General features: G+C 46.3%; 2 protein-coding genes across 4 annotated transcripts; both read right to left on the reverse strand.

The window, feature by feature from the left end:
* Positions 1–2931: 2931 nt before the first annotated feature.
* Positions 2932–7598, reverse strand: EMB1865 (CRS1 / YhbY (CRM) domain-containing protein). Its single transcript, XM_048692435.2, has 9 exons — positions 6725–7598; positions 6119–6596; positions 5893–6023; positions 4922–5266; positions 4525–4681; positions 4151–4443; positions 4004–4063; positions 3555–3632; positions 2932–3460 (listed from the first exon to the last, which is right to left on the reverse strand). The coding sequence occupies exons 1-9, from the start codon at positions 7451–7453 to the stop codon at positions 3398–3400; spliced, it is 2334 nt and encodes a 777-aa protein (XP_048548392.1). The 5' UTR covers positions 7454–7598; the 3' UTR covers positions 2932–3397.
* A 4876-nt stretch (positions 7599–12474) lies between these two features.
* LOC125527814 (uncharacterized) lies at positions 12475–22784 on the reverse strand. 3 transcript variants are annotated; one of them, XM_048692332.2, is made up of 4 exons: positions 22436–22784; positions 18968–20478; positions 18758–18783; positions 12475–13217 (listed from the first exon to the last, which is right to left on the reverse strand). In XM_048692332.2, exons 2-4 carry the CDS (start codon positions 20400–20402, stop codon positions 12615–12617), a joined length of 2064 nt encoding a protein of 687 aa, XP_048548289.2. In that variant the 5' UTR covers positions 20403–20478; positions 22436–22784; the 3' UTR covers positions 12475–12614. The 3 variants fall into 3 exon arrangements, with proteins under 3 accessions (XP_048548289.2, XP_048548297.2, XP_048548284.2); XM_048692340.2 differs by lacking the exon at positions 22436–22784 and adding an exon at positions 21701–22429 and having other exon boundaries at positions 19088–20478; XM_048692327.2 differs by lacking the exon at positions 22436–22784 and adding an exon at positions 21701–22429.
* Positions 22785–22936: the final 152 nt, after the last annotated feature.

The raw sequence follows: 22936 nt of genomic DNA on the forward strand, positions 1-22936 counted from the left end.
TACGCGTCTAATTTTTTTAGTACTTGTAGTAATAAATACGATAAAGGAAGCTGTTGTGGTTTTTTCACGGAAGATGTCCTCGTCAAAGGACTAAGTCTTGAGGCCATCACAATTATGTGATAGCTTGAACGGGATTGATCGAAAAAGGAAGGACGCGAGTTTACCCAGGTTCAACTCCTCACGGTGGATGATGATGATCCCGATTACAAGAATTCGCTTTCGCTACCTGGCTTTCGAGAGGTTGTAATTTAGTCTTTGGGTCCTAGGAACTCCCCTTTATATAACATGTTGAGTCCCTAGTTTTACAGAAACATCCGGGTCGTACTCCTAACGCGTATCCTACTTTATCTCATATTGATCGTGCTCTTCAAGTTTAGGAAAGCCTCTCATGGGCCTCTTCGTGAGTTGTCCCATAGGGCCCATGTGAGAGCGGGCACCTTCGGGGCCGGGTCTCGATCTGGGCCTTCTGTCTTTCTTCTTTTTGGCTTCACCATGACCCGAAAGTGACGTGACTACCAGAGCCTACAGGATTGGTTCTTTAAGAACCCCTATGTCCACACATAATTGGTTCTTTAAGAACAAATGGGCTATACCAAATGTTTGTGCAGATCCGACGAGGACTAATCATGAGAATCCATAACTGTGTCGAGTCGTTCTTGACTGGCTAGCAAGCACCAATGGAATTTAACCGCCTTGTGGTCGGGACACAACCTTAGTCCACCTGTCGACTTGCAGCAGCCTATTGATGTGAGCAGTTCTCTGGATGTAAGCTTCACACCAAACATACACATGCTTCAGATCAGGCATCCTGACTGTTGGGACTATGCATGAACTCTGAGAAATCATGAATATTCAAGCCTAATAATTAAGAGTACTTGAGAGTGGGTGGGTGGCTAGGGTTCCAGCCAGCATGTGTCTGACCAAGTGCTTGGAGATAGCTAGGGTTTGTTTTAACAAAATTCTTTGCAAGTGTAGATGTTCTCTTCTTCACTGCTGGATCTAAAGTTCTAGGCCCATCTTCAACAGAATTGAATCGTGAGGATTCTGTGATACATTGATTTTGGTGTTTACATGAAACTTCATCTCCTTTATACGGGTATGTTATCACAAGTCTCCTCACTTGTGTTGGGTCGCCACAGATAAGCGAAGAACGGTTAATAAGGCAAAAAAATAAATAAAGCCAAGAGCTGACAACAAGCATGGCATATGATGGCATACATCTTAATTTTGAACTAAGGATAAAACTTCCATCAACAACATGAACAAGTAATGATCCAACTGAAAAAAGTGAAAGAAAAAAGAAGCAAATCTGACTCTTAGGACACAACGTGTTGTCACCAAAATGCATAAACTGCTAGTGTAGAGATATCTTGCCAATCGTCAATGAGCTTCCCACTATGAAACAATGGTAGAATACAGTACGATGCTGAGATAATAAAAATTAATCTCAGCAATCAAGAGATCGGGCCTACTATGAAGAGCCGAAAAAATGTCATTGAATAGCTAACAATGTCACAAATTATCCCTCATTGACGTTTTATGGGCGTCACAAGCATCGTCACGGAATCCCCATCACAAATTACTCCTAACGACGGCGCACACAAAAAATGTCACTATATAATGGGACATTCGGTGACATATTCCCTCAAAAAGTTTGACCTCTCGAGATAGAGGAAGAGTTTTAGACTTTTAGGATAAGGAATCTGCTAGAGGCGCCCTAAGTATATAAAATGCGCGGCTAAGACTCCTATTGGAAATGATTGGCCAGTTAGTTAAGCATAACGAAATCGCCTATCGACGACAGCTCGTACACATATGTTTGTTTATTTCAGAAGACGGATTATCCGTTTAAGAACACCGTTGACTCTCCATAGAAGAAGAAAGCAGATGGAAATAGAGGCCCGCATTATAAAATAGAGCGCCAACAAGATGAAGAAAAGGTTTGATGGAACAGGTCAACTCCGGATGAGGCCGGTCTTGGTATATATATATATAGTGGCTCGCCGTTGAGACTGATGAGGGGAGGCAGCCGTCATGTGGATGCGTTGGCATGTTCCTGGCTCCCTCTCGGCGCACAAATTAAGCTAAGCCGATGGGTAGGAGGAGCCAGCACTGGTTGTAGTCTAGTGTAGTGCCGTGTATTAGTAGACACTGATGCGCTGTGCTGCCCCTCTTGTGCTTGGACCCGTCTTCTCTTCTCCCTCCCATGCAATTGATTTTGTGATCCGTACCGTACTCACACGCTTATCGGCTCCCTTTGCCTAATTGTCTGTTTTTCATCACAACGGAAAATATATCATAACATGTCGGTTTTGATCGGAGCAGATAACCCTTGAGTCTCTGTAGCCTGTAGGGGTGCTTTTTATCGTGAATTGCAGCAACTCTAGTTGTACTACTAGTAAGTAGAATTGCGTAACTTTTTATCGTGACGATTGAGCGAGGAAAGTATCTCGCCACCAGCTTCTTCACCTAGGCATCCAATTTCGTCGAATCTGAAACATTCAGAACGTTCAGTCATCTTGCTCACATTCCTTTCTATTGATTGACTGAAACAAATCCGCAGATTACCTTGCCCATGTTCTTCTCTTCAAACAAATCCAAGGCTATGGAGCCGCTCTAGATTTGATCAACTCACCGCGCAAAACTGGTTGGCTATTCATACCATGATCTAGGCAGCAACACAAACGATGCAAATCGGGGTAAAGGTATGAATTTTGCAGTCGAACCAGGTTTACCCTTACCAAAATCTCTACTGGTTTCTGCATGACATTTGTTCCCTGTCTGTCAACAATTCACAAGAAAACATCATTCAGTATATATTTTTTTGACCTGTAATAACACCATTCAGCATCTTACTGGGCTAGGAGCTCAACCCTCACCTTTCAGGTTCTGGACTTGCAGGTTCTCTTCCTGATTCTGATACATGTAAGGTGAATGTAATCCGCGACTAAAAACATGTTTATAGTATAGTACAATTAAAAAAACACATGTCCACAAATAACTGGTTCTGTAATAACGAGCTATACCAAATGTTTGTACAGATCCTACAAAGGCTAATCGTGAGGGTCCACAAGTGAGAAGCGATCCGTCTGATGACTAGCACCCACCTATGGAGGCTAGCACTTCCCTCTTCCCTGAATGTTGCTTCAAATTAAACCTACACAGGCTTCAGATCAGGCCTCCTGATATAGTGATCCAGAGAAGGACATGACTACACGACCGGTAGTTATAGTTGATCCGTTTGTGTATTGCTGAGGCTGATATGTGAAGATGAAACCACACACCATTTACTCTATATTGCTCTATTGTTGGGGACCATGCAGTCCATATTGTGAACAGAAAAAGACTATCTGAACATCTCAAAAAATCGCCGGCGTGGCGAAGCGTGCGATTCCACCTAGTTGTCTTCATCTTCTGAATCCGATTCATCCTCTTCCTCTTTATCATAGTCCTCCATACCCTAATTTGTTCCGCATAAATATCAGGACATCATTAATCAATGAACAAGATGTGCTAGGAAGGCATGATAGGGTACACAGGCACATAATAATTACCTCATCATAGCCCGCTGTATCGTCTTCACTTTCTGAATCTGACGCATCCTCGGCCTCTTCATCGTAGTCCTCCATGCCCTATTTTGTTTTGCATCACATCAGGGAGTCATTAATCGATGAATGAGATGTACTAGGAAGACAGATAGGACACATAATACTAGTGTAAGTATAGTCATCTGCCTCACTGACTCTAGTTTTATGCAATTTATGTTGCCCCAAAACCTTATGCAGTGCACAAGTGAATATGAACCTGGCATGGAAGCCAGTGTGCAAATCCCATCTATATAACAATGATGTGTCTTTTCTACAACTCAAACAACAAATTACTACATTTTGATGAGACAGTTAGCCAATTATGGGCAGGGGGGGGGGGGGGGGGGTATGGCCTAACATAAACATACTGTCTTAACGGACATAGAATAACTTTGTTGTATAGAAACATTACATACCAAATCACGCTTCATTTGCTTCATATTGAATTCCAGTTGATCTATATGCTGGCTGAGGGCCTGCATGAGTGCATGACAAGTCATGAGTTTAAAGAAAATCATAAGGAAGTCCACTCTTTTATGGCAACCTAATATACATGAACTTACTTCATGGCGTTGCATTGCAACTGCCCGTTTCAATGCCTTAGCCTTTGTTAAGAGATTTCTAGGCCTTATGTTAATAGGCCTCCTGTAATTCTTTCCACGGTAAAAAATAAGTGCGTGACCCTTGGGGACTCTTTCGATTGCAACTAGTATACCGCCACTCTCATACTCTAGAAGTCGTGCTGTCTCCTCAACAAACGCCAAGGTCTTTTGCTTTGTAATCAATTTGACAACTTCCCTGTGCTTCCAGTGCAAGTGCATATTTTCAATGACGCCATCAAAGACACCACGGATTCCTAATATAAACAAATAGGATAAATCAATTACTCAATAGAAATGGTTAATCATGTTATGAGGTGATTGTTCAAGAAACTTACCAACAGGCAAATATGCTTTCATTTTCAGACCAATTCTACGGAAAACAGATCTCTCCTCGGCTGTGATCATTTCTCGGTCATCGGATGGGTTTGCAAGGACCATAGAAGCTTCAATCTTTGATAATAACTTCCCTGCTCTATGTATTTTTGCTTGAGCCTGTATATTTAAAGAAGAAATCAAGGAAGAACAAATAACTGAGGTTACAAGATTATGTCACATTAGCATACCTATAAAAGATAAGCAAACTCAACTTCATAATTACAAGAGCAATACAAATAAACATTTCAATACAATGATATGTACACTGAAAATGAAATATTCCAATTTAAGTGGAAGCCCATTTTGCTTTCTTAAGCTACAGTTGTTATTTAAGAACAACATATATAAATTGCTTACAATGGAAAGCTTGTGTTCGAGTCTTCTGAAAAGCTTTTCCTTTTCTGATCTAAAAGACGCTTCTTTCATCTCTTGTTGCTCCTTAGAAGTTACATTTCTTCCCCAACGGGCTTGCGCCTCCTGAAATTCAGCAAGAGTTCCTACGAGAGCATGCCCATCAAAACCATCCTCCGGAGAGTGTTCAATGGAAATGGATCTTCTCTGCTCCTCTAGATTCTGGATATCTTTTGTCAACTCCTCTCTTTCAGCCAAGGCAGCAGCAACAGACGTTGGGAGGAAGTCTTTTCCACGATATATTACAATGTAATATTTATTTCGAAGAAGCAGGGTACCCCCTGTTAGATTCTGGATGTACAAAATTGGGAAACATTAGCAAATGCACCAGAGCTTGTAGAGGTTACAAAAATTATAGAAGGACGAAAATGATCTCCTGAAACATGCTTTTGAACTCAATGTAAACACTAACATGGGAATATAATTCTAAATTGTGCAAGTTCCTAAAGAAAAGATGCTCTTATTGATGCATGACGCTCTATCAGAACACTTCATCAGCAAGCCTATTTTATTGGTACAGGATCCAGGAAGCAAGTTCTATTATGTGTAACACACTTTTGCTGCTAATATTTTATGATTCAGTAAGTGCTGGACATGGTTTAATCCTTTCTACATGTTTACTTGAGCTGAATTCTGGTGGTGATTTTTAGGAACTCTTGATATTGCTAATTGCTTTGGTAGTAAAAAGATAAATTTCATAAGAGATTGAACCAGAAACTTGTCTTGGGACAGTCTTTTAGTTGCACTTATTCATGCATTAAAAGTCTTTAGATGATATTCAGTTGGGACTCAGCTTAGCTACCAAGGACAAAATACAGTCTGATAAGAACAAGAGTTTCCAAGGTCCATTGATGCAACTTTTACAAAGTAGCCATGCCTATCAATGAGAGGGAACAACAATAAGATGGTATCCAAACCTTTATTTCGTCTGACATCAGCTTATTATTTGTGTTCTGGATTCCACGTTTGACAGCTATTTTCACCACCAAACTCTTCTCCCAAAGCTTAACAATAGCCGCGGCCAAGCCTTGATGATTCCGGTTTCTCCCTTCAATGAAGGTTAGGAAGCAATAAGCAGCTGTTTAATGCCAGCAGTAAAAGCTGTGATGAGGGAATGATATTCGCACTATCGAAAAGCAATACCTAGAGCAAAATGACAAGGGAGGTTCCTTGCTAACTTTCGCAAATTAGTGAGCTCTGAGTTGGTAAGGCTTGTACGCATTCCAGTTGGAAGAACTCTAAATGGCGCTTTATAACCTGGAATTGTTTGAGGCAGCAAGTCGGCATCCACAGGTAAAATTCCTGTTCCCCACCAATCCACAAAACGAGGGCCCAGCTCATCAAGCATTTGATTGAACTCCAGCTCTTCTTCCGTCATGTCCTCTGTATTGTGCAGATCCAATATGGGTGCATTATCATGTTGAGCAGTTAGATCCTTCCCCTGATTATCACTCTCAGCAGTGCTCGAGCCATCGGGGATGAACAATGTACTATCTTCACCCTTCCTCAGTGACGAGGTACCGTCCAAAGGTTGAGATTTCAGAGGCCTCGTGTAATTGCTCCCGCGATAGACAACCATGACACTCCCTGCCCTCCATATGATCAATCCTCCTGTTCGTCTCTGACCAATAAAGACTGGACATCAAATTCACTGGAACAAACAGAAGATTGCAGGTCCAATTGCGACAACCAATAATGAGACTGAACATTCCTAGTGCTGCATTATTTGATAATGCAGGGGCAGAGTACCTCGACAAGCTCATGGGCAGTCTTCATGTCGTTGGCGAGGTCCTCGTGGAACTTGAGGCGGACCAGCTCCGACTTCCTCCAGGCGTCGTGGATCTTCTCCGTGATGGCCTGCGTGACCCCGGCCTTGGGCACGGTGATGCGGTCCTTGAGGGTCATGCCCATGCCCCGCAGGCGGCGCAGCTCCACGTCGTCCATGGTGAGCTCCGCAAGGGAGGGCGCCCTGACCCGCTTCCTCTTGACCCCGTCCGCCTCCTCGCCGTCGCTCTCCCGGTCCCTCTCCCACGGGAGGACGGCCTCGTCGAGGCCGGAGGCGGCGAACTGGCGGTCGGGGCGCGCCCAGCTGCGGTCGAGCAGGTCGCCGAGGCGCTCCCTGCCGTCGAGCGGGGCGTCGGCGGGGGAGGAGGAGGGCTCGTCGTCGTCGGTGCCGAGGCCGAGGTTGCGGAGGCGGTGGACGATGCGGTCGATGGAGGTGGAGGGCGCGTGGCCCGGGGAGGGGGCGGGCGCGGGCGCGGAGGGGTCGGCGGGGGCCCACTTCTGCATCCATGGCGCGCCGCCGCGGCTGGGGGCGGGAGGGGCGCGGTTGCGGCCGGAGGAGGAGGGCGCGGCGGCGGCCGCGGTGGGGGAGGCGGAGGAGGAGGCGGGGCGGGAGAGGGAGAGGAGGCGGAGCGGGAGGAGCGGGCGGGAGGAGAGGCGGAAGGAGTGGTGGAGGGGCAGCTCGGAGAGCGCCATGGCGGCGGAGGTGGTGGCGGTGGTTGGTTGACCCGTGCGGGTGGGGGTTTGGCCTAGCGCGGTGGCGCCATGGATGGGGGTGGGAGGTTTTGGGCCGGCTTGGCTCGGCGGCGGATAAGGTGGAGGTGGAAAGGGAAACAGGGCGGGGATATTTTTTTAGCGGGTTTGGGCTTTTGTTGTGGATTTAAACGGATTTGAGCACCTAAAGGAGTGGACGGCTCTTTGATTTGAATTTGAATTACACTTTCAGGATATAAACTCTTGGGAATTGTTTCATGTAAAGATCGTTTGATTTGTAAGATTATATATAAAACTTCATGTTTTTTTTGTGAATCGCTTTTACGCTCGAGGGATTAGGCTTCAGGCATGATGCTCGCATTGAAGACTTACAACACGACGCACGCCAAAGGATATCAAAGGGATGAGTAAATGCGCGACTACTAATTTTAAATTTCTCGGTTGGTTTTTAGGGAGTTATTAAATAATAGTGTCTCTAAAAGTGCAATTAAGTGGAACACTCTAAAATGGTGAGCTCACTAGCTAGATATACAAAGTAAACAGGCAAATAAGTAAAAGTAAAATACACCACAAGTGCTGAAATTATTAGAGGGGTGTCAACTTAGTCCTAATACTATAAAAAATGCATATATATAAGTCATAAAAGATTGCCAAGTGTGTCATCCACACACATATCCACGTTGCATGAGCTTTAACTTGCATAGGGATACGTTGACTGGTGTGAGTGACAACCTCCCCCCCCCCCACTCCTCAAAGCTCATATCTTCTCATTTTGTGGCCCTCCTCCTTGCACACAGTTTCTCTCTTGCCTTCCTCTCCACCTCCAACGGCTACAGTCCACCTCAGCGCCCGAAAATCATGAGCGTGATGAACTCCTTTGGCACAACACTAGAACCGCTCTAATGTATCTACCTTCGCCGCTCAGGAAGGATCGTCTGGTCTGGGAGGTAAATAGGGATGGAGCCATCCAGATTTACGTGCCAGGATGGAAGGAGGAGGACTGAGCCTGAAGCCTGCCTCCTACCATTGCCGCCCTCCCGCGTGCACTGCTGCCGCCCTCTTCGGGGAAGGTAAGCGCCGTTGTGTGGGGAGGGTGTCCCGGCCCTCATGTGGGAGAGAGGGACCACGACAAACACAGATGGGATGGCGATGAATGGGTCATGGGAGAGAATCGAGGTATTAGGATGGATGGCTTGGTCAAAATGATGGCCAGGCCCTATCCGCGTAGGTTTTGTGCAAAGAAGAGGGCCACAAAATTAGATGAGAGGACCTTTGGGGGTGGTTTTGTGCAAAAAGTTGCCACATGGCAATGGTCAACCTGCCACCCATGCAAATCAAAGCTGAAGCAGAGCGAATAGGACTACGGGTGACATACTTAGCACCCTTCTAGGACCCATGTGTGCATTTTCATAGTATTAGGACTAACTTGACACCTCTCGAATGGCTTTAGGATTAGTGTATTTTGTTCAACAAGTAATAAGGACCACAGTATAAGACTCTGGAAAGGAAATAATTAAAGTAAAGGACATGCGAGATGTATACCGAAGTCCACGCCCGTTGTGATGCTAATCTCTGTTGGAGAGGTGGTAATCAACTGAAGCACCACGCGACATCAAGTCTCGCCTTTCTCTTCGAGAGTCTCAGCCCACAAAACATGAGCTCCATTCACTTCTGGGCCAACTCAATGGCAAACCAGCATATCCCATGTGGGTCTACCAACTGGATTTTTCCCTTGGATCTATGTGTGTGCCAAGGTTTCATATAGGTTGTAGGTTTATTGATTCCCACACATCATCCTTTGGGTATCCCTTCCTAATAGAGCGCTGCTATACACACGACAGGTGCAGCCGAACTTTGGACGATCCTATCGATCCAACCGTGCATGCATGGCACAAGATGGAGCGCATCCGCCAGGTCAAGCATCGTCCACTCATCATGCAATGAGCATCGGCTGCACAGTAGTTCCATGACTCGAACACAAGAACAACAAAACATCTCTACTCTTAAAGGGGAGTCTCTGGTCATGATGGTAAGTTTGGTTTTGTTTCGTACGTTTGTTGTTTTCACCTTTTTTTGATAAACACCTCCTTTATTAATTGGCTACAATAGTAGCATCTGATACAATTAAGGGGATGATAGCCGACGGGGGATCATCCAACCATACATCAGGAGGATTGAATCTAGCTAGACTAGCTAATTCATGTGCTACCTTATTATTCTCTCTAAAACAATGCTCATAAACAATATGACTGAATTCTAAAGACATGAAATAACAGTCATCAAAAATCGCACTGGCTACCGAAGCTGAGTAGCCTTCTCTCAGCGCTTCAACCACGTCCGAATTATCTGAATTCACCTCAACTTTGCTACATCCAGTTGTGCGAGCAAGATTTAGGCCGAATCTGATTGCAATTGCCTCAGCAGTAAAAGCATCATAACAGACTCCAAGTTTTTCATTTGCTACAGCTATAAACTTGCCCTTGTGGTCTCTAATGACAGCACCTACTGAACCTTCAAGTAAGTCCTGATCAAAACTCGCGTCCACATTTAGCTTGACATACCCGGTCCTTGGTCTCATCCAACCTCCCAAATGAACTCTTGGCCGTGGTGAATTCGCTGCTATAAAGTTCTCTGCCAAGGAGCGTACAGCAAGATTGATCTGTGGCGCCGTTTGTGGGTCACCTCCATGTGTAATTTTTCTCCTTTCCCACCACAAGTACCAACAGCATGTAGCAACCGTTTCTCGCAATTTTGGCAATCCTAGCACATGGATATGATCGTCCGGTAGGCTAAGAAGATAATCCAACATAACCTCCCCGCAAGTATTCATCGCCAATCCCCTCTGTATTACATCCCACACTCCAAGCAGTTTCCAAACCTGAATCGCAACTGGACATACAAAAAGCAGGTGACGGATACTCTCCGGTCCTTTGTTACATACGGGACAATTTGGTTTGATCTTGATATGTCTATCCGCCAATATTGCACGGCATGGAACAGCACTAAGAAGTGCTCTCCAAACAAATTTTTTTACCTTTGCTGGGCAGCTCAAGCTCCACACCGAATCCCATGTAGGTGTTGGCGAGGAAGAACTCGCTGCACCTTGCAGATTGTGCCCAAACTTTGACTCCCAGATAGCGTGGTATGCTGATCTTACGGTGAACCCGCCTGTTTTAGTGAAACTCCAAGCTAAAAAGTCTGTCATTTCATATATTGGTAGTGGAATTGCAAGAATTCTCTGAGCATCAACACTGCAAAATGTTTGGTTTATCAGCCCCGAATCCCAGTCACTTGACACTGGATCTATAAGCTCTGACACCCGAGAAAGGAGATGATTCCCTCTAACAGAGATTACTTTCCTGGTGGGAGATTGTGGGATCCAACTATCTTCCCAAATTTTTATTTGTTGTTTCGCCTTAATTATGTACTAGCATTCTTTGGACAGAAGGATCACGTTAATTATGTAGAATATCATTCTTTTGAAGGGAGATTTTGTTAATTATGAAAAATATCATCAAGCATTGGACGAAAGGATCACATTGTAGAGTATCATTCTTTGAATGGGAGAGTATCCTTATTTTGATGAAAGGATCACAGTAATTATGGAAAATACCATTCAGCGTTTCACGGGAGGATCACCAAAATAAGTATCCACTGTTGCAATACATGGGTAGTTAAAAAAAGCTAGTAATTTATACGGTTTGTCTTCTTTCAACATTATTTTTTGCTTTTTTTTGGGGGGGGGGGTCCGACCTTGTTTGCTTCATATCTTTGAGACTGGATCTCTGTGTATCTATATCAATATAAAAAACCCAAAAGTGCATATCAAACTAATCTCGTCTATCGAACCATGTCAATCCAGTGACCTAGATTGATCCCGTGTTGAGCACTCAAACATATTTAGCGCATAACCAGCATCATACCAAATATCAACATTAGTACTAGAAGTGCATTGCTTCCCCAATGATATTTTGGTGTTGGTGACAATAGGGTCAGTGAGGTTTAATATCGGTTATCAGGTTTATGTCAGGATATTGGCCTCTTGGCGATCGTCCACGGACGTGGGTGACCCCTAATTGAAAAAGAAAAAGGCGTGAGTTTTCTGAAGACTCGAAAGTTTTTTTGTTTTATTTGAGTCATAGAACAACCACAGTAAGAAGAGGGGTCGAGGTGTTTGACAACTTGGGAAACATGATACCTACTCATATACTTTTTCCCCAAACCTTTCAAATCTTCAAAGAAGGGATTTGACCTGGTAAAGGTGTGCTAGTGTTGGGACCCCAAGTCCCCAGAGCCTAGAGACCTCGCACCTGGAGTGGTCAGAATGGTTCTGGTCACCCGGGCACCTGGACTCGCAATCGCAGACCTCTGGCACAAGTGGTCGGTTCTCTTGATGAGACCGGATCCCCGGGGAACTGGAGTGGGTTTTATCCCACTTGACACCCCGGGCACCCAGAGTCCACCACAAGACCCATTGAGCTCACCTCCGACGAAGAGGAGTAGACTAGGATTTTTAGTTGTTTTTAGGATCCTTTTTGCTATGTAAAAATTAATTCAAAAAATGAATGAAAAATCACTGTCCCTTTTTTGGTGACTTCAGTTGGATGGCAGACTTCCCACCCGCCTATCCATGGACACACCCGGATGTGCCTGCTAACATTTGATGATGTCCATATCATGATTAACGTTAGATTTGCCCTGAGTTGTTACTCCTATTTTTCCACTACAAGGCCACCTCGTATTTTGAGTCTAACTTCGACTATCTATTTGACCAGCAAAATATGAGTTATATGCACTAAAATGTCTATGATTCACATTTTATTTAAATGTGAGTCCACAATTATACTCTTTGTAGCATATACCTTATATTTTATTGATCAATTCGTTGATCAAAGATAAACACAAAATACGAGCTGATCTTGAATAAAGAAATGGAGGGAGCACTACCCAATTTGCCTTCTACTAACTGATCTCCCTTCAGAAAATAACAACAAGTGGTCATATGACGAGCTATAGCTGACATTACACATACATATATACACTTTATTTATACAATCTTTAGAACAAACCACATGACATGTAGCGGCAAATATTACACCAGTACACCACACAAAACAGAAGAAGTAAAAAGCTAGCCAGCCACTCAGGCTCCTTCCTCTGCCTTCCACATAACACAAGGTCCCTTCCTTTCATAATCAAATGGCCGGACCTTGCTCATCATCCGCCCGATCATCGCCATCGCCTTGATGCTCGGGAAATGGCCTCCAAGTTCCCTGGCCGCGACGTCAGGCTCCGCTGCTGCTCTTGTTCCCTGCCCTGGTCCTCCGTGCGAAACAGGGGCGACGCCACCCCGGCACAATCTTCCTATCCAGCAGCGAACACGCCTTGCTTCAACATGGTCGGCAATGTAGGTGCCGGACATTCCACCTGCTCCTCCAACCGGACGATAGTCTCCGGTTCTGGGCCTCTTGGAACGGTGGACATGAGGGTCTGTGGTGTTATGGAGCAGGCGCTTGAGCCATTTGTCGCTTGGATCGGCACCCGCCGACAATCGATCCGTGTCGTTGGGGACTTGATTTCTTGTGCTGCTTTGGAACAGCGGGGGGTCCAAGTCCATGATTTCTGTTTCCGGCGTCGAGTGATTGGCATTGACTTTGCGAAATATGTTTTCTTTGTTGTATCTTGGTGATCCTTCAATGGACAGAGTTGCCAGCTGCTCATTTGCTCTTTCTGCGCACCCATTGTCCTGTAGTACATTTGTTCATAATGCGAATATCAGTATCAATAAAAGGTAACCCTTCCAATGTGAATTAATTGATAGAGGTCCAAAACTACAGAGAAGTACACCGCCTTTGAGGAATTGACATATTGAACCATATGAGGTAATACGTAAGCAAGCATACAAGGTGCAAGATGATACAGTCCAAGCAAGTAGAATTATACTCCAGGCAGAAAGTTGTGATATATACTCGACCAAAGTGCTAATTCTAAGAAGCAAAGTTGAGGATGCAGAAAAATTGCATGCAAGATAAAAGTCTTATGAGTTTTCATCATATAATAAATAACAGTATAACAACAGGTCCAAGCAAAAACAATTCAGCGTGATTCATTTTTATGCCCAAGACAGGCCATGAGTGTGATATGTGTTAGATGCATATAGTCTTTTTTCGGTATATCCCCATTGTATAAGGGGTTTACTGCACTTCATCACACATGTATATGTATTGGCCTTTGGCCCTCAGTAATGTTAGTTGCCATTCATCCAACATGGTATCAGATGTTAGGTTCCCTTCTCTCCCGCACGCTGTAACTCCGTGCTAGCTCCTTCCCCGATTCGCCCATTGCCAGGTCCGGCTCTTCCTCCCGCGGATCCGGCCGTCCCGGCTCTCCTCTCCGCGAATCCGGCCGCCCCGGACCTTCTCGCTGGGCTCCGGCCGTCCTGGCTCTCCTCTCGGCAAATCTGGTCGCCCCGGACCTACTCGCCGCGGCTCTGCCCGTCCCGGCCTTCCCCGCTGCCCGGGGCCGCTGCTGCTCCACTGCTCTGCTTCGGCTTTGCTCGAGGCCGGCCGCCGCTTGAGCTCTCCGCCCGGGTGCTGTTCCATCGGGCTGGCTCAGCTGCTGCTCTGCTTCCAGCGGGGGGGGGGGGGGGGGTCCCCAACCCGTCGGCTCTGCTCGAGCTCGAGTCGCTGGCCCGAGGCGTGAGCGAGCGCTCGTGTTTCCCTCGATCCAGATTGGGTTGTCCTGTACCTGTTGACTTCCAAAAAAAGGATACCTCAGTATGTCATCTTCGGGCTATGTGGCTGTTCCTCGCTGCTCGGTGATCTTTGATGGCACCAACTATGCTGAGTTCGCCGGTTTCATGAGTATTCATATGCGCGGCCTCCTGCTGTGGGGTGTTCTCTCTGGCGAGGTACCCTATCCGCCGTGCCCTGTTGCTCCGGTGGCGCCTGTTCCGCCAGTACCGCCGGTGATTGCTGCTGATGCTTCTCAGGCTGATCGGGATGCAGCCAAGACTCTTGATGATGCTGCAGTTGATACTTATGATCAGCAGGTATCTGCCTATTCTGATGCTCTTTCTGTCTACTGGGATGATCTGTCTGCTTACACTCAGTGGTGCAATGATGATGCTCGAGCGGCTGCTGTTCTCACTGCGAGTGTTCTCCCTCAGTTTGCTTCAGAGTTCATGGGACTTGACACGGTTGCAGCGATGTGGTCTTATCTGTGTCAGCGCTATCAGTCCTCTGGTGATGCTCTCTACCTATCTGTGGTGCGTCAGGAGCATGCACTTCAGCAAGGTGATTCCTCTGTTGATGAGTTCTATTCACAGTGCTCTGCCATCTGGTGCCAACTTGATTCTCTTCGGACAGTTGTTTGTGGAATCTGTCATTGCTGTCAGACTACTCGGTCTGATCTGGAGTTTCAGCGTGTTCATGAGTTCTTATCTCGTCTCCGATCTGAGTTTGAACCTTGACGTGCTCACTTGCTTGCTCGTGGTCGTGTTCCTATCTCGGAGGTACTTGCCGAGCTTCGTATTGAGGAGTCTCGCCTTCGCTCTGCTGGGTTGCTTCTAGTTCTGTCAGTGCTGGCCGCCCGAGCTCCTGTGTCGTCTGCTCGCCTCACTGCTCCACCGCTCCTGCCTACTCCTCCAGGGGGGGTCAGCCATCCTCCTTATGCTGAGAAGGGCCCGTCGCGCCGTGACACCTTCTGTGGTTACTGCTCCCGGTCAGGTCACCCAGAGTCTGATTGTCGCCAGAAGAAGCGAGACCAGAGGCGCTCCCCTTCCGGCGGGACTCCTGTGTCTTCCTCGACTCCGTCCCTCACTGATCAGGACATTGTACGACTCAAGCGTCTACTTGCTTCATCCGGCTCCTCGTCGACTGGTTCTGCTGCTGCAGTGACTGCATCCCCTTCATCACCATCGCAGCCACCTACACAGTCAGGTACATCTTCGTGGGTTCTTGATTCTGGAGCTTCTTTTCATATGTCTTCTGATTCTTCCACTTTATCTTCTCTTTGATCTCTTGATTCGCCTGTTAATGTTCTTACCGCCGATGGCACACCTCTTCCTGTTGCTAGTCGTGGCATTCTTTCCACTCCTTCCTTTTCGGTTCCAAGTGTTTCACATGTTCCTCGTCTTACCATGAATCTTTTTTCTGCTGCCCAACTTACTGATTCTGGTTGTCGTGTCATTCTTGATACCGACTCTTGCTCTATTCAGGATCGTCGCACCAAGGCTTTGGTTGGTGCTGGCCCTCGGCGCCGTGAGTCAGAGGGTCTTTGGGAGGTCGACTGGCTTTGTGTTCCTTCCGCTGCCAGCTCCCATGCTTTTGCTGCCTCTTCGTCTGCGTCCTTCCAACAGTGGCATCATCGCCTTGGTCACCTCTGTGGCTCTCGCTTGTCTTCCTTAGTCCGTCAGGGCCTCTTAGGGTCTGTATCTGGAGATGTTTCTTTACATTGTAATGGTTGCAGACTGGGCAAACAGACACAGTTACCTTATCCCACCAGTGAGTCGGTATCTCAGTGTCCTTTTGACTTAGTTTATTCTGACGTTTGGGGTCCTGCTCCCTTTAATTCGAAAGGTGGTCATCGCTACTATGTACTGTTTATTGATGATTTCTCTCGCTACACTTGGCTCTACTTCATGAAATCTCGTGGTGAGGTTCTCTCTATATACAAACGATTTGCTGCCATGGTTCACACCCAGTTTTCCATGTCCATTCGTACTTTTCGTGTTGACTCCGCTGGAGAGATTTATCTCCCAGCTGTTGCGTGGATTTCTCACGGAACATGGTACTCTTGCCCAGTTCTCTTGTCCTGGAGCCCATGCTCAGAATGGTGTTGCTGAACGTAAGCATCGTCATTTTCTTGAGACCGCTCGTGCGATGATGATTGCTGCTTCTCTTCCACCCCATTTTTGGGCTGAGGCTGTTTCTGCATCCACCTATCTCATCAACATTTAGCCATCGACTGCCTTGCAGGGTGGTATTCCTCTGGACTGTCTCACCGGTCGCTCTCCTGACTACTCCGCTCTCCGTATGTTTGGCTGCGTGTGCTATGTTCTTCTTGCCCCCCGAGAACGCACCAAACTGACTGCTCAGTCGGTTGAGTGTGTTTTTCTTGGTTACAGTGATGAGCACAAGGGCTATCGCTGTTGGGATCCTGTGGGTCGTCGCTTGCGCATCTCGCGTGATGTGACTTTTGACGAGTCTCGTTCCTACTACCCACGTCCTTCATCCTCGATCTTCTCTGTGGATGATCTCTCTTTCCTTCTCCTTCCCGATACAGCTTGCTATGTGCCTTCTATGTCATCTCTTCCTCCGCCATCTCTCATTCCTTCTCCTTCACCACCGAACCCACCTTCTCCATCCTTCTCATCCACCTCTTCACCATCATCACCAGTTCGTCGCCCTCTCTCACCGTTTCCTCTCCACTATACTCGTCGCCCTCGTCCTGAGGATGTCTCATCTGACGTGCCTTCCACCTCTGGTGCAACTCTTCTCATGCCTCCCCCGGTTCACAACCTCCGGGCTCGGCCTCGCCCCCCGCCTGATCGCTACTCTCCTGATCGGTATGGTCTCTCTGTCATTTCTGAGCCCACTTCCTATCAGACTGCCATGACTCAACCTGAATGGCAGCTTGCAATGGCCGAAGAACTTGCTGCCCTTGAGCGCTCTGGCACATGGGAGCTGGTTTCCCTCCTTTTCCGTCCCTTCCGGTGTTCGTCCCATCACCTGCAAGTGGGTCTACAAGATTAAGACTCGCTCCGATGGTTCTCTTGAGCGCTACAAATCTCGTCTTGTGGCCCGTGGTTTTTAGCAGGAGCAGGGACGCGACTATGATGAGACATTCGCTCCTGTGGCTCAAATGACCACTGTCCGCACTCTTTGTGGCTTCTGTTCGTCAGTGGTCTATCTCTCAACTTGATGTCCAGAACGCCTTTCTCAATGGCGAGCTGTGTGAGAAGGTTTACATGCAGCCACCACCGGGGTATTATGCTCCTGATGGTATGGTCTGTCGACTTCGCCGCTCCCTCTATGGTCTTAAACAGGCCCCTCGCGCTTGGTTTGAGCGTTTCGCCTCTGTGGTGACTGCCGCTGGTTTCTTGCCCAGTGATCATGATCCCACGTTGTTTGTTCACACGTCTCCTCGTGGTCGGACTCTTCTCCTTCTTTATGTTGATGACATGATCATCACTGGTGACGACTCCGACTACATTGCCTTTGTTAAGGCTCGCCTTCATGACCAGTTCCTCATGACTGATCTTGGTCCTCTTCGCTATTTTCTTGGGATTGAGATCTCCTCGACCTCCGATGGCTTCTACATCTCTCAAGAGAAATATATTCAGGATCTTCTTGCTCGAGCTGCTCTCAGTGATGACCACACTGTTGTGACTCCTATGGAGCTCAACGTTCAGCTTCGTGCCTCTGATGGTGATCCCCTTCCTAATCCCACTCGCTATCATCACCTTGTTGGTAGCCTTGTCTATCTTGCTGTTATGCGTCCTGACATCTCCTATCCCGTTCACATCCTGAGTCAGTTTGTTTCAGCCCCCGCCTCTGTCCACTATAGTCACTTCCTCCGTGTTCTATGATATCTTCGTGGCACGCTCTCTCAGCGCCTTTTCTTTCCCCGCTCTAGTTCTCTTGAGCTCCAGGCTTACTCTGATGCTACCTGGGCTAGTGATCCCTCTGATCGACGCTCACTGTCTGCTTACTGTGTCTTTCTTGGTGGCTCTCTTATTGCCTGGAAGACCAAGAAACAGACTGCAGTTTCTCGCTCGAGCACAGAGGCTGAGCTGCGTGCCATGGCTATGTTGACAGCTGAGGTGATCTGGTTACGATGGTTACTTGAGGATTTTGGTGTGTCTGCTACTACCTCGACTCCCTTACTGTCAGACAGTACTGGTGCTATCAGTATTGCACGTGACCCGGTGAAGCACGAGCTCACCAAGCACATCGGTGTGGATGCCCACTTTGTGCGTGCTGCTGTGCAGGATCACACTCTCGCTCTTCACTACGTGCCCTCTGAGTTACAGTTGGCTGACTTCTTCACGAAGGCACAGACTCGAGCGCAGCATAACTTTTTCCTCTCCAAACTCAGTGTTGTTGATCCACCATGAGTTTGAGGGGGGGGGGGGGGTGTTAGATGTGTATAGTCTCTTTTCGGTATATCCCCATTGTATAAGGGGTTTACTGCACTTCACCACACATGTATATGTATTGGCCTTTGGCCCTCAGTAATGTTAGTTGCCATTCATCCAACAATATGCAAGTGCAGCACTGATACCTTTTGCATCAACGATGAATCGGTGCCTGCAAAATTCCAGAACAAGAAACTGAGCGATACTATTTGACTGATACTTCAATTTTCAATATTACCAACAAACACATTATGACAGCAAAAATGACCTGACACGAGTTTGAGCTATCACTGTGTACCAAAGAAATACTCTTAGTTAATACTATTATATTACATTATTTGAGGATAATCCCTCACCTGCTGAGGACTTTGACACATGTTGTGAATCTCCATGCATTGTTTTAGCTTTAGGTGAGAATTGGTTCTGGGCTCCAAATAAAGGACTGCAAGAAGACAGCAAATCTATCGGGTACGTACTTTGTGATTTGGAAGGGATTGTCAGCATTTCAAATAAACAGGGACCGTTTTGTTCAACAGAATCTGTAAATCTGTCCACTGGTTGTCTTTCACGGGTCACTGCGCCACCCTTACTATTTGTTGCCAGTATGCTTGCAGCTGGATCAGGGAACATGCAGGAGTCCGTTACATTCGCTGCATATTCCATTCTGTGGGTATTCAGATCATGGTGCTTATCAGATATCAAATGACTTGCAACATAAAAATCCTCATCATCCTGCTTGCTGTTCATAAAGTAATTGATTGGTATGGTCTCGTATTCTTTACCAAGTACTGGCGTCGAAAGCATGACTCCTGCAGCAACTTCATGTTTTCTGAGTCTAGTAGGTGTTCTTGACTTGTGATTCTGAGGGGCACCTCCAACTGTTTGGCCCTTGTCACTGTTTTCTGAAAGATTGAACTGCTTTTCACCACATCTGCTGGGTGGCTCCTGATTTGGGTTTGCAAAATAGTGAACTGTATCCTGCTCATCTATTCGACAATCTGACGATGAGTTATTGTCAACTTTTAATTTCTTCCCTGAATGATCAGAAACGAGGCAGGTAGGGTCTTCTAGGGGATGTTTGATGCTCCCCGAAGGTTTGCAACGATCCATGACCATGTCAGTCATTCGAGATGGAGCAACGTTTAGCTTCGGAATTTGTTGTGGCACAAAGAGATCATCGAACACAGTACCGGTCGCATACTTCCGCTTTGGGCTGACTATACTTTCCACTTTCTGATTGAATGACAACATAGGAATCTGGTTACAATGTGAATCATCAGGGTTCTCTTCTGAGCTCACAAGTTTCTGAAAATTCAATGGTAGGTCTGAAAGCCTGCAAACGGAAAGTGTTTCTGATACTACCCTCTTGGCATAGAAATTTTCATCTTTCTGCATCTGGATCTTACAGCTTTGAAAATGCCCATCTCGCCATTCAATTTTGGTCTGTTCAGCTTCTTGCCAAGCATCATTCGCCACGCCCCACATGTTAGGGTCTAATCGCGGCACATTCTTCATTGAAATTCCTTCATGGTTTCTTCCCAACATTAGCCTTTCAGCCACGGTGGATTTCCTAAGCTCAAAAGGTGAAGTCTCAGAATTTTTTGTGCAATTGCTATTGTTGGCATCCTCCAAAGGACTACAGCTCTTGCCATATGGACTGCTGCTTGCTCTGGTCCAGTGTGCCATCCACTTGGTATGTTGCTGGCAAGATGACTCTCCAGGATTTCCTTTGCCCAAAACAACTTGGAAGTCTTCTTCCTCATTGAATCTATTCCTGGCGCAGTCTGACATGATTGAGTTACTGGGTATACAACTCAAGTAGCATTTCTTCACAACTTTACAGAATTACAGTACTAGTTGCAAAAGTCTGAAAGCAAAGATAAATATGAGTTTACAGAATGAAATACTCAATCTGTAAACAAATATAAGAGCATTTAGATCACTACTTTAGTAATCTAAATGCTCTTATATTTCTTTACGGAGGGAGTACTAATTAATTCCTGGCAAAAGAATGCGAATCATTAAAAAAGAAACATAAAGAAGGGATCATAGTACAATTGCAACTATGTTAGTTTCCATATTTGAAAAATAGGGTGTTAGAAACATTCTGACCAGAGTAAGTGTGACAGGAACATCAACACTTTCGTTGAATACATGCAATGAACCCTTATAAAAAGGGAAATATATCTGAAAAGTTAACAAAAATGAGTTTCTTCCACAGACGAGGATGATTTGAAGGAGTCTTTTTTTTGGATGCTCCATCAAAACTTAAAAATCTCATAGAAAAAATAAATATACTAGAACTTTTTGCAAATGAACAAAAACATCTAGTAATCAATTTAGTTAAACCTAACTAGGACTAACCCATGATAGCTGGGTGTTATATGTGGCATGACTGAACTCAGCTAAGAAAGGGTCCCCAAGATATCATAGCAAGTCATGAGAGATATATATGAGTTTACACATTTAAATCCTAAATCCTTGCAAAAGAATGATACACACATCGGTAACAAATACACATAAAGAAGGGGTGAAAGTACAATTGCTATTATGTTAGTTTGGATATCTGAAAAAGAGGGTGTAAAAAACATTCTGACCAGAGAAAGTGTGACAAGAACAGCAACAGTCTGGTTGAATACACATAACGAACCCTTCTAAACGGGAAAGATATATGAAAATTTAACGGAAATTAATTTCTTTAGCGGACAGGATGATTTGAAGGAACCTATTATTGTTTCCTGATGCTGTATTAAAAGTTTAAAACTTAAAATCTCTTTGCTGTCATAAATAAAAAAAACTAAAAATCTCTTGGAAGAAAGGGGAAGCACACTAGAAACAGTTCCAAAGCAAGAAATAGAATTTAGCAGTCAAACCATGGTGAACCCGTAACTAGGATCAAACCATGACCATCGGATATTATAATTGACATGACTGAACCCAAAGAATAAAGGAAGGGTCCCAAAATATTATATCATGTCATGTTAACATATACTTTAAGCAGTTACCAGTAAAGAAGAGCAATTCAACCAGAACCCCATACTACAAGCTCAAAAGGGTGATTTAAATTGGCAAAAGTAGTGTTAGCTTACCAAGTAATAAATGAAGTTCCTATATTAAAACACCCCGGGGCAAGATGATCTTGAGAAAACCAGAGAAGGCGTCCATAGAATGTTCCTTGTGATGTGAAGGAGGAATGCTTTCTCTCGTACGTACCAGCCTGCTAGATATGATCGTCGTCGTCGACGAGCACTTGTATACTACTTCCTTGCCAAAGCCCAAAAGGCGGCATGGTTTGGGGAATTGGGTCCAAAAAGGCACGAAAGGAAAGTTTGTCCGGACACTGAACTGATAAATTTGTCCTGTTTGTTCATATGCAGAGAACAATGGTATGGGTGGATGGTGTGGCAGAAACATTTCAGGGTCAGGAATTATATGTGAAAGCAACGGATTTTTACTTGGGAAAGGTACTGTGGTGAATTGGTGATTGGCGGAGCTGGAATTTCTGTGATGAGGGTTGAAGGACCGTACGTAGTTCACTCAGTCGGCCAACGTCAGTTGAAGGACCGTAGTTGAGTTAGGCATAGACACATCCGGGTTTATCTCACGATTTATTACAGCGTGATGTGCGGTGAGTGTGCCTAGGCATGGAAGGGAATTCCTCCATGGTTTCAGATGCGAGCTGCTGAAAGTGACGACACAAATCTAGCAGATCTAGCGGCCGAACCGGCTTTGAACAGAACAGAGGGTACATACAATCTTCAGAAAGCAGGGCAGAGCATCCTCCCCAGGACTAGAAATTTTGGGAGCAAGCAGACAGCACTCACCCACGCAATTCGCGCAACGGCGAGGAAGAAGGGGGGGGGGGGGGGGGGGGGGGGTTCCGCGAGCACTCTCCCTCCTCCAGTCCTCCTCCTCCTGGGCTCCCACTCCTCGCACACCCTCGCGGCCAGATGCCCAGTTGGGAGAAGAAATGGGCGAGGCGTGGAGGGGGCACCTGGCAGGCTGGCTGTCGAGCCGTAGTCAACACGTTCCGGTGGGGAGTACAGTGCACAGTGCAGCACAGTGCACGCGTGCGTGTAGATCAGAGGGAGGGAAGGCGGCTCGCGGAGGAGCACATGGCGTGCCGCTCTCCGGGGAGCCCAGGATGAGGATGGATGGATGGATGGCGACTGGCGATCGGCGGACGAACCTCACTTCCCTGGGGCCTTCGGGCTGTTGGCCAATAATCGCGTCAATGGCGGCGGCGTCGTCGTCCCTGTACATCGACGGATCCCTCTCTCCTACCCAGCGATGTTCGTGGCTTCTCCGTGGCGGCCGCTGTGCCG

This window comes from Triticum urartu, chromosome 1A (genome assembly GCF_056163025.1).
Source record: "Triticum urartu cultivar PI428250 chromosome 1A, HENAU_Tu73, whole genome shotgun sequence".
Classification (NCBI taxonomy): domain Eukaryota; kingdom Viridiplantae; phylum Streptophyta; class Magnoliopsida; order Poales; family Poaceae; genus Triticum; species Triticum urartu.

Coding starts and splice junctions, on each gene's coding strand:
- LOC125527814 (XM_048692332.2), bottom strand. CDS start 20,402: ATGTCAGACTGCGCCAGGAATAGATTCAATGAGGAAGAAGACTTCCAA. Junction 18,784..18,967: donor TGTGTCAAAGTCCTCAGCAG/GTGAGGGATTAT, acceptor GGAATTTTGCAG/GCACCGATTCATCGTTGATG. Junction 13,218..18,757: donor ATTCATCGTTGATGCAAAAG/GTATCAGTGCTG, acceptor AATGTACTACAG/GACAATGGGTGCGCAGAAAG.
- EMB1865 (XM_048692435.2), bottom strand. CDS start 7,453: ATGGCGCTCTCCGAGCTGCCCCTCCACCACTCCTTCCGCCTCTCCTCC. Junction 3,633..4,003: donor AGCAAATGAAGCGTGATTTG/GTATGTAATGTT, acceptor AAAACAAAATAG/GGCATGGAGGACTACGATGA. Junction 3,461..3,554: donor ATACAGCGGGCTATGATGAG/GTAATTATTATG, acceptor GGAACAAATTAG/GGTATGGAGGACTATGATAA.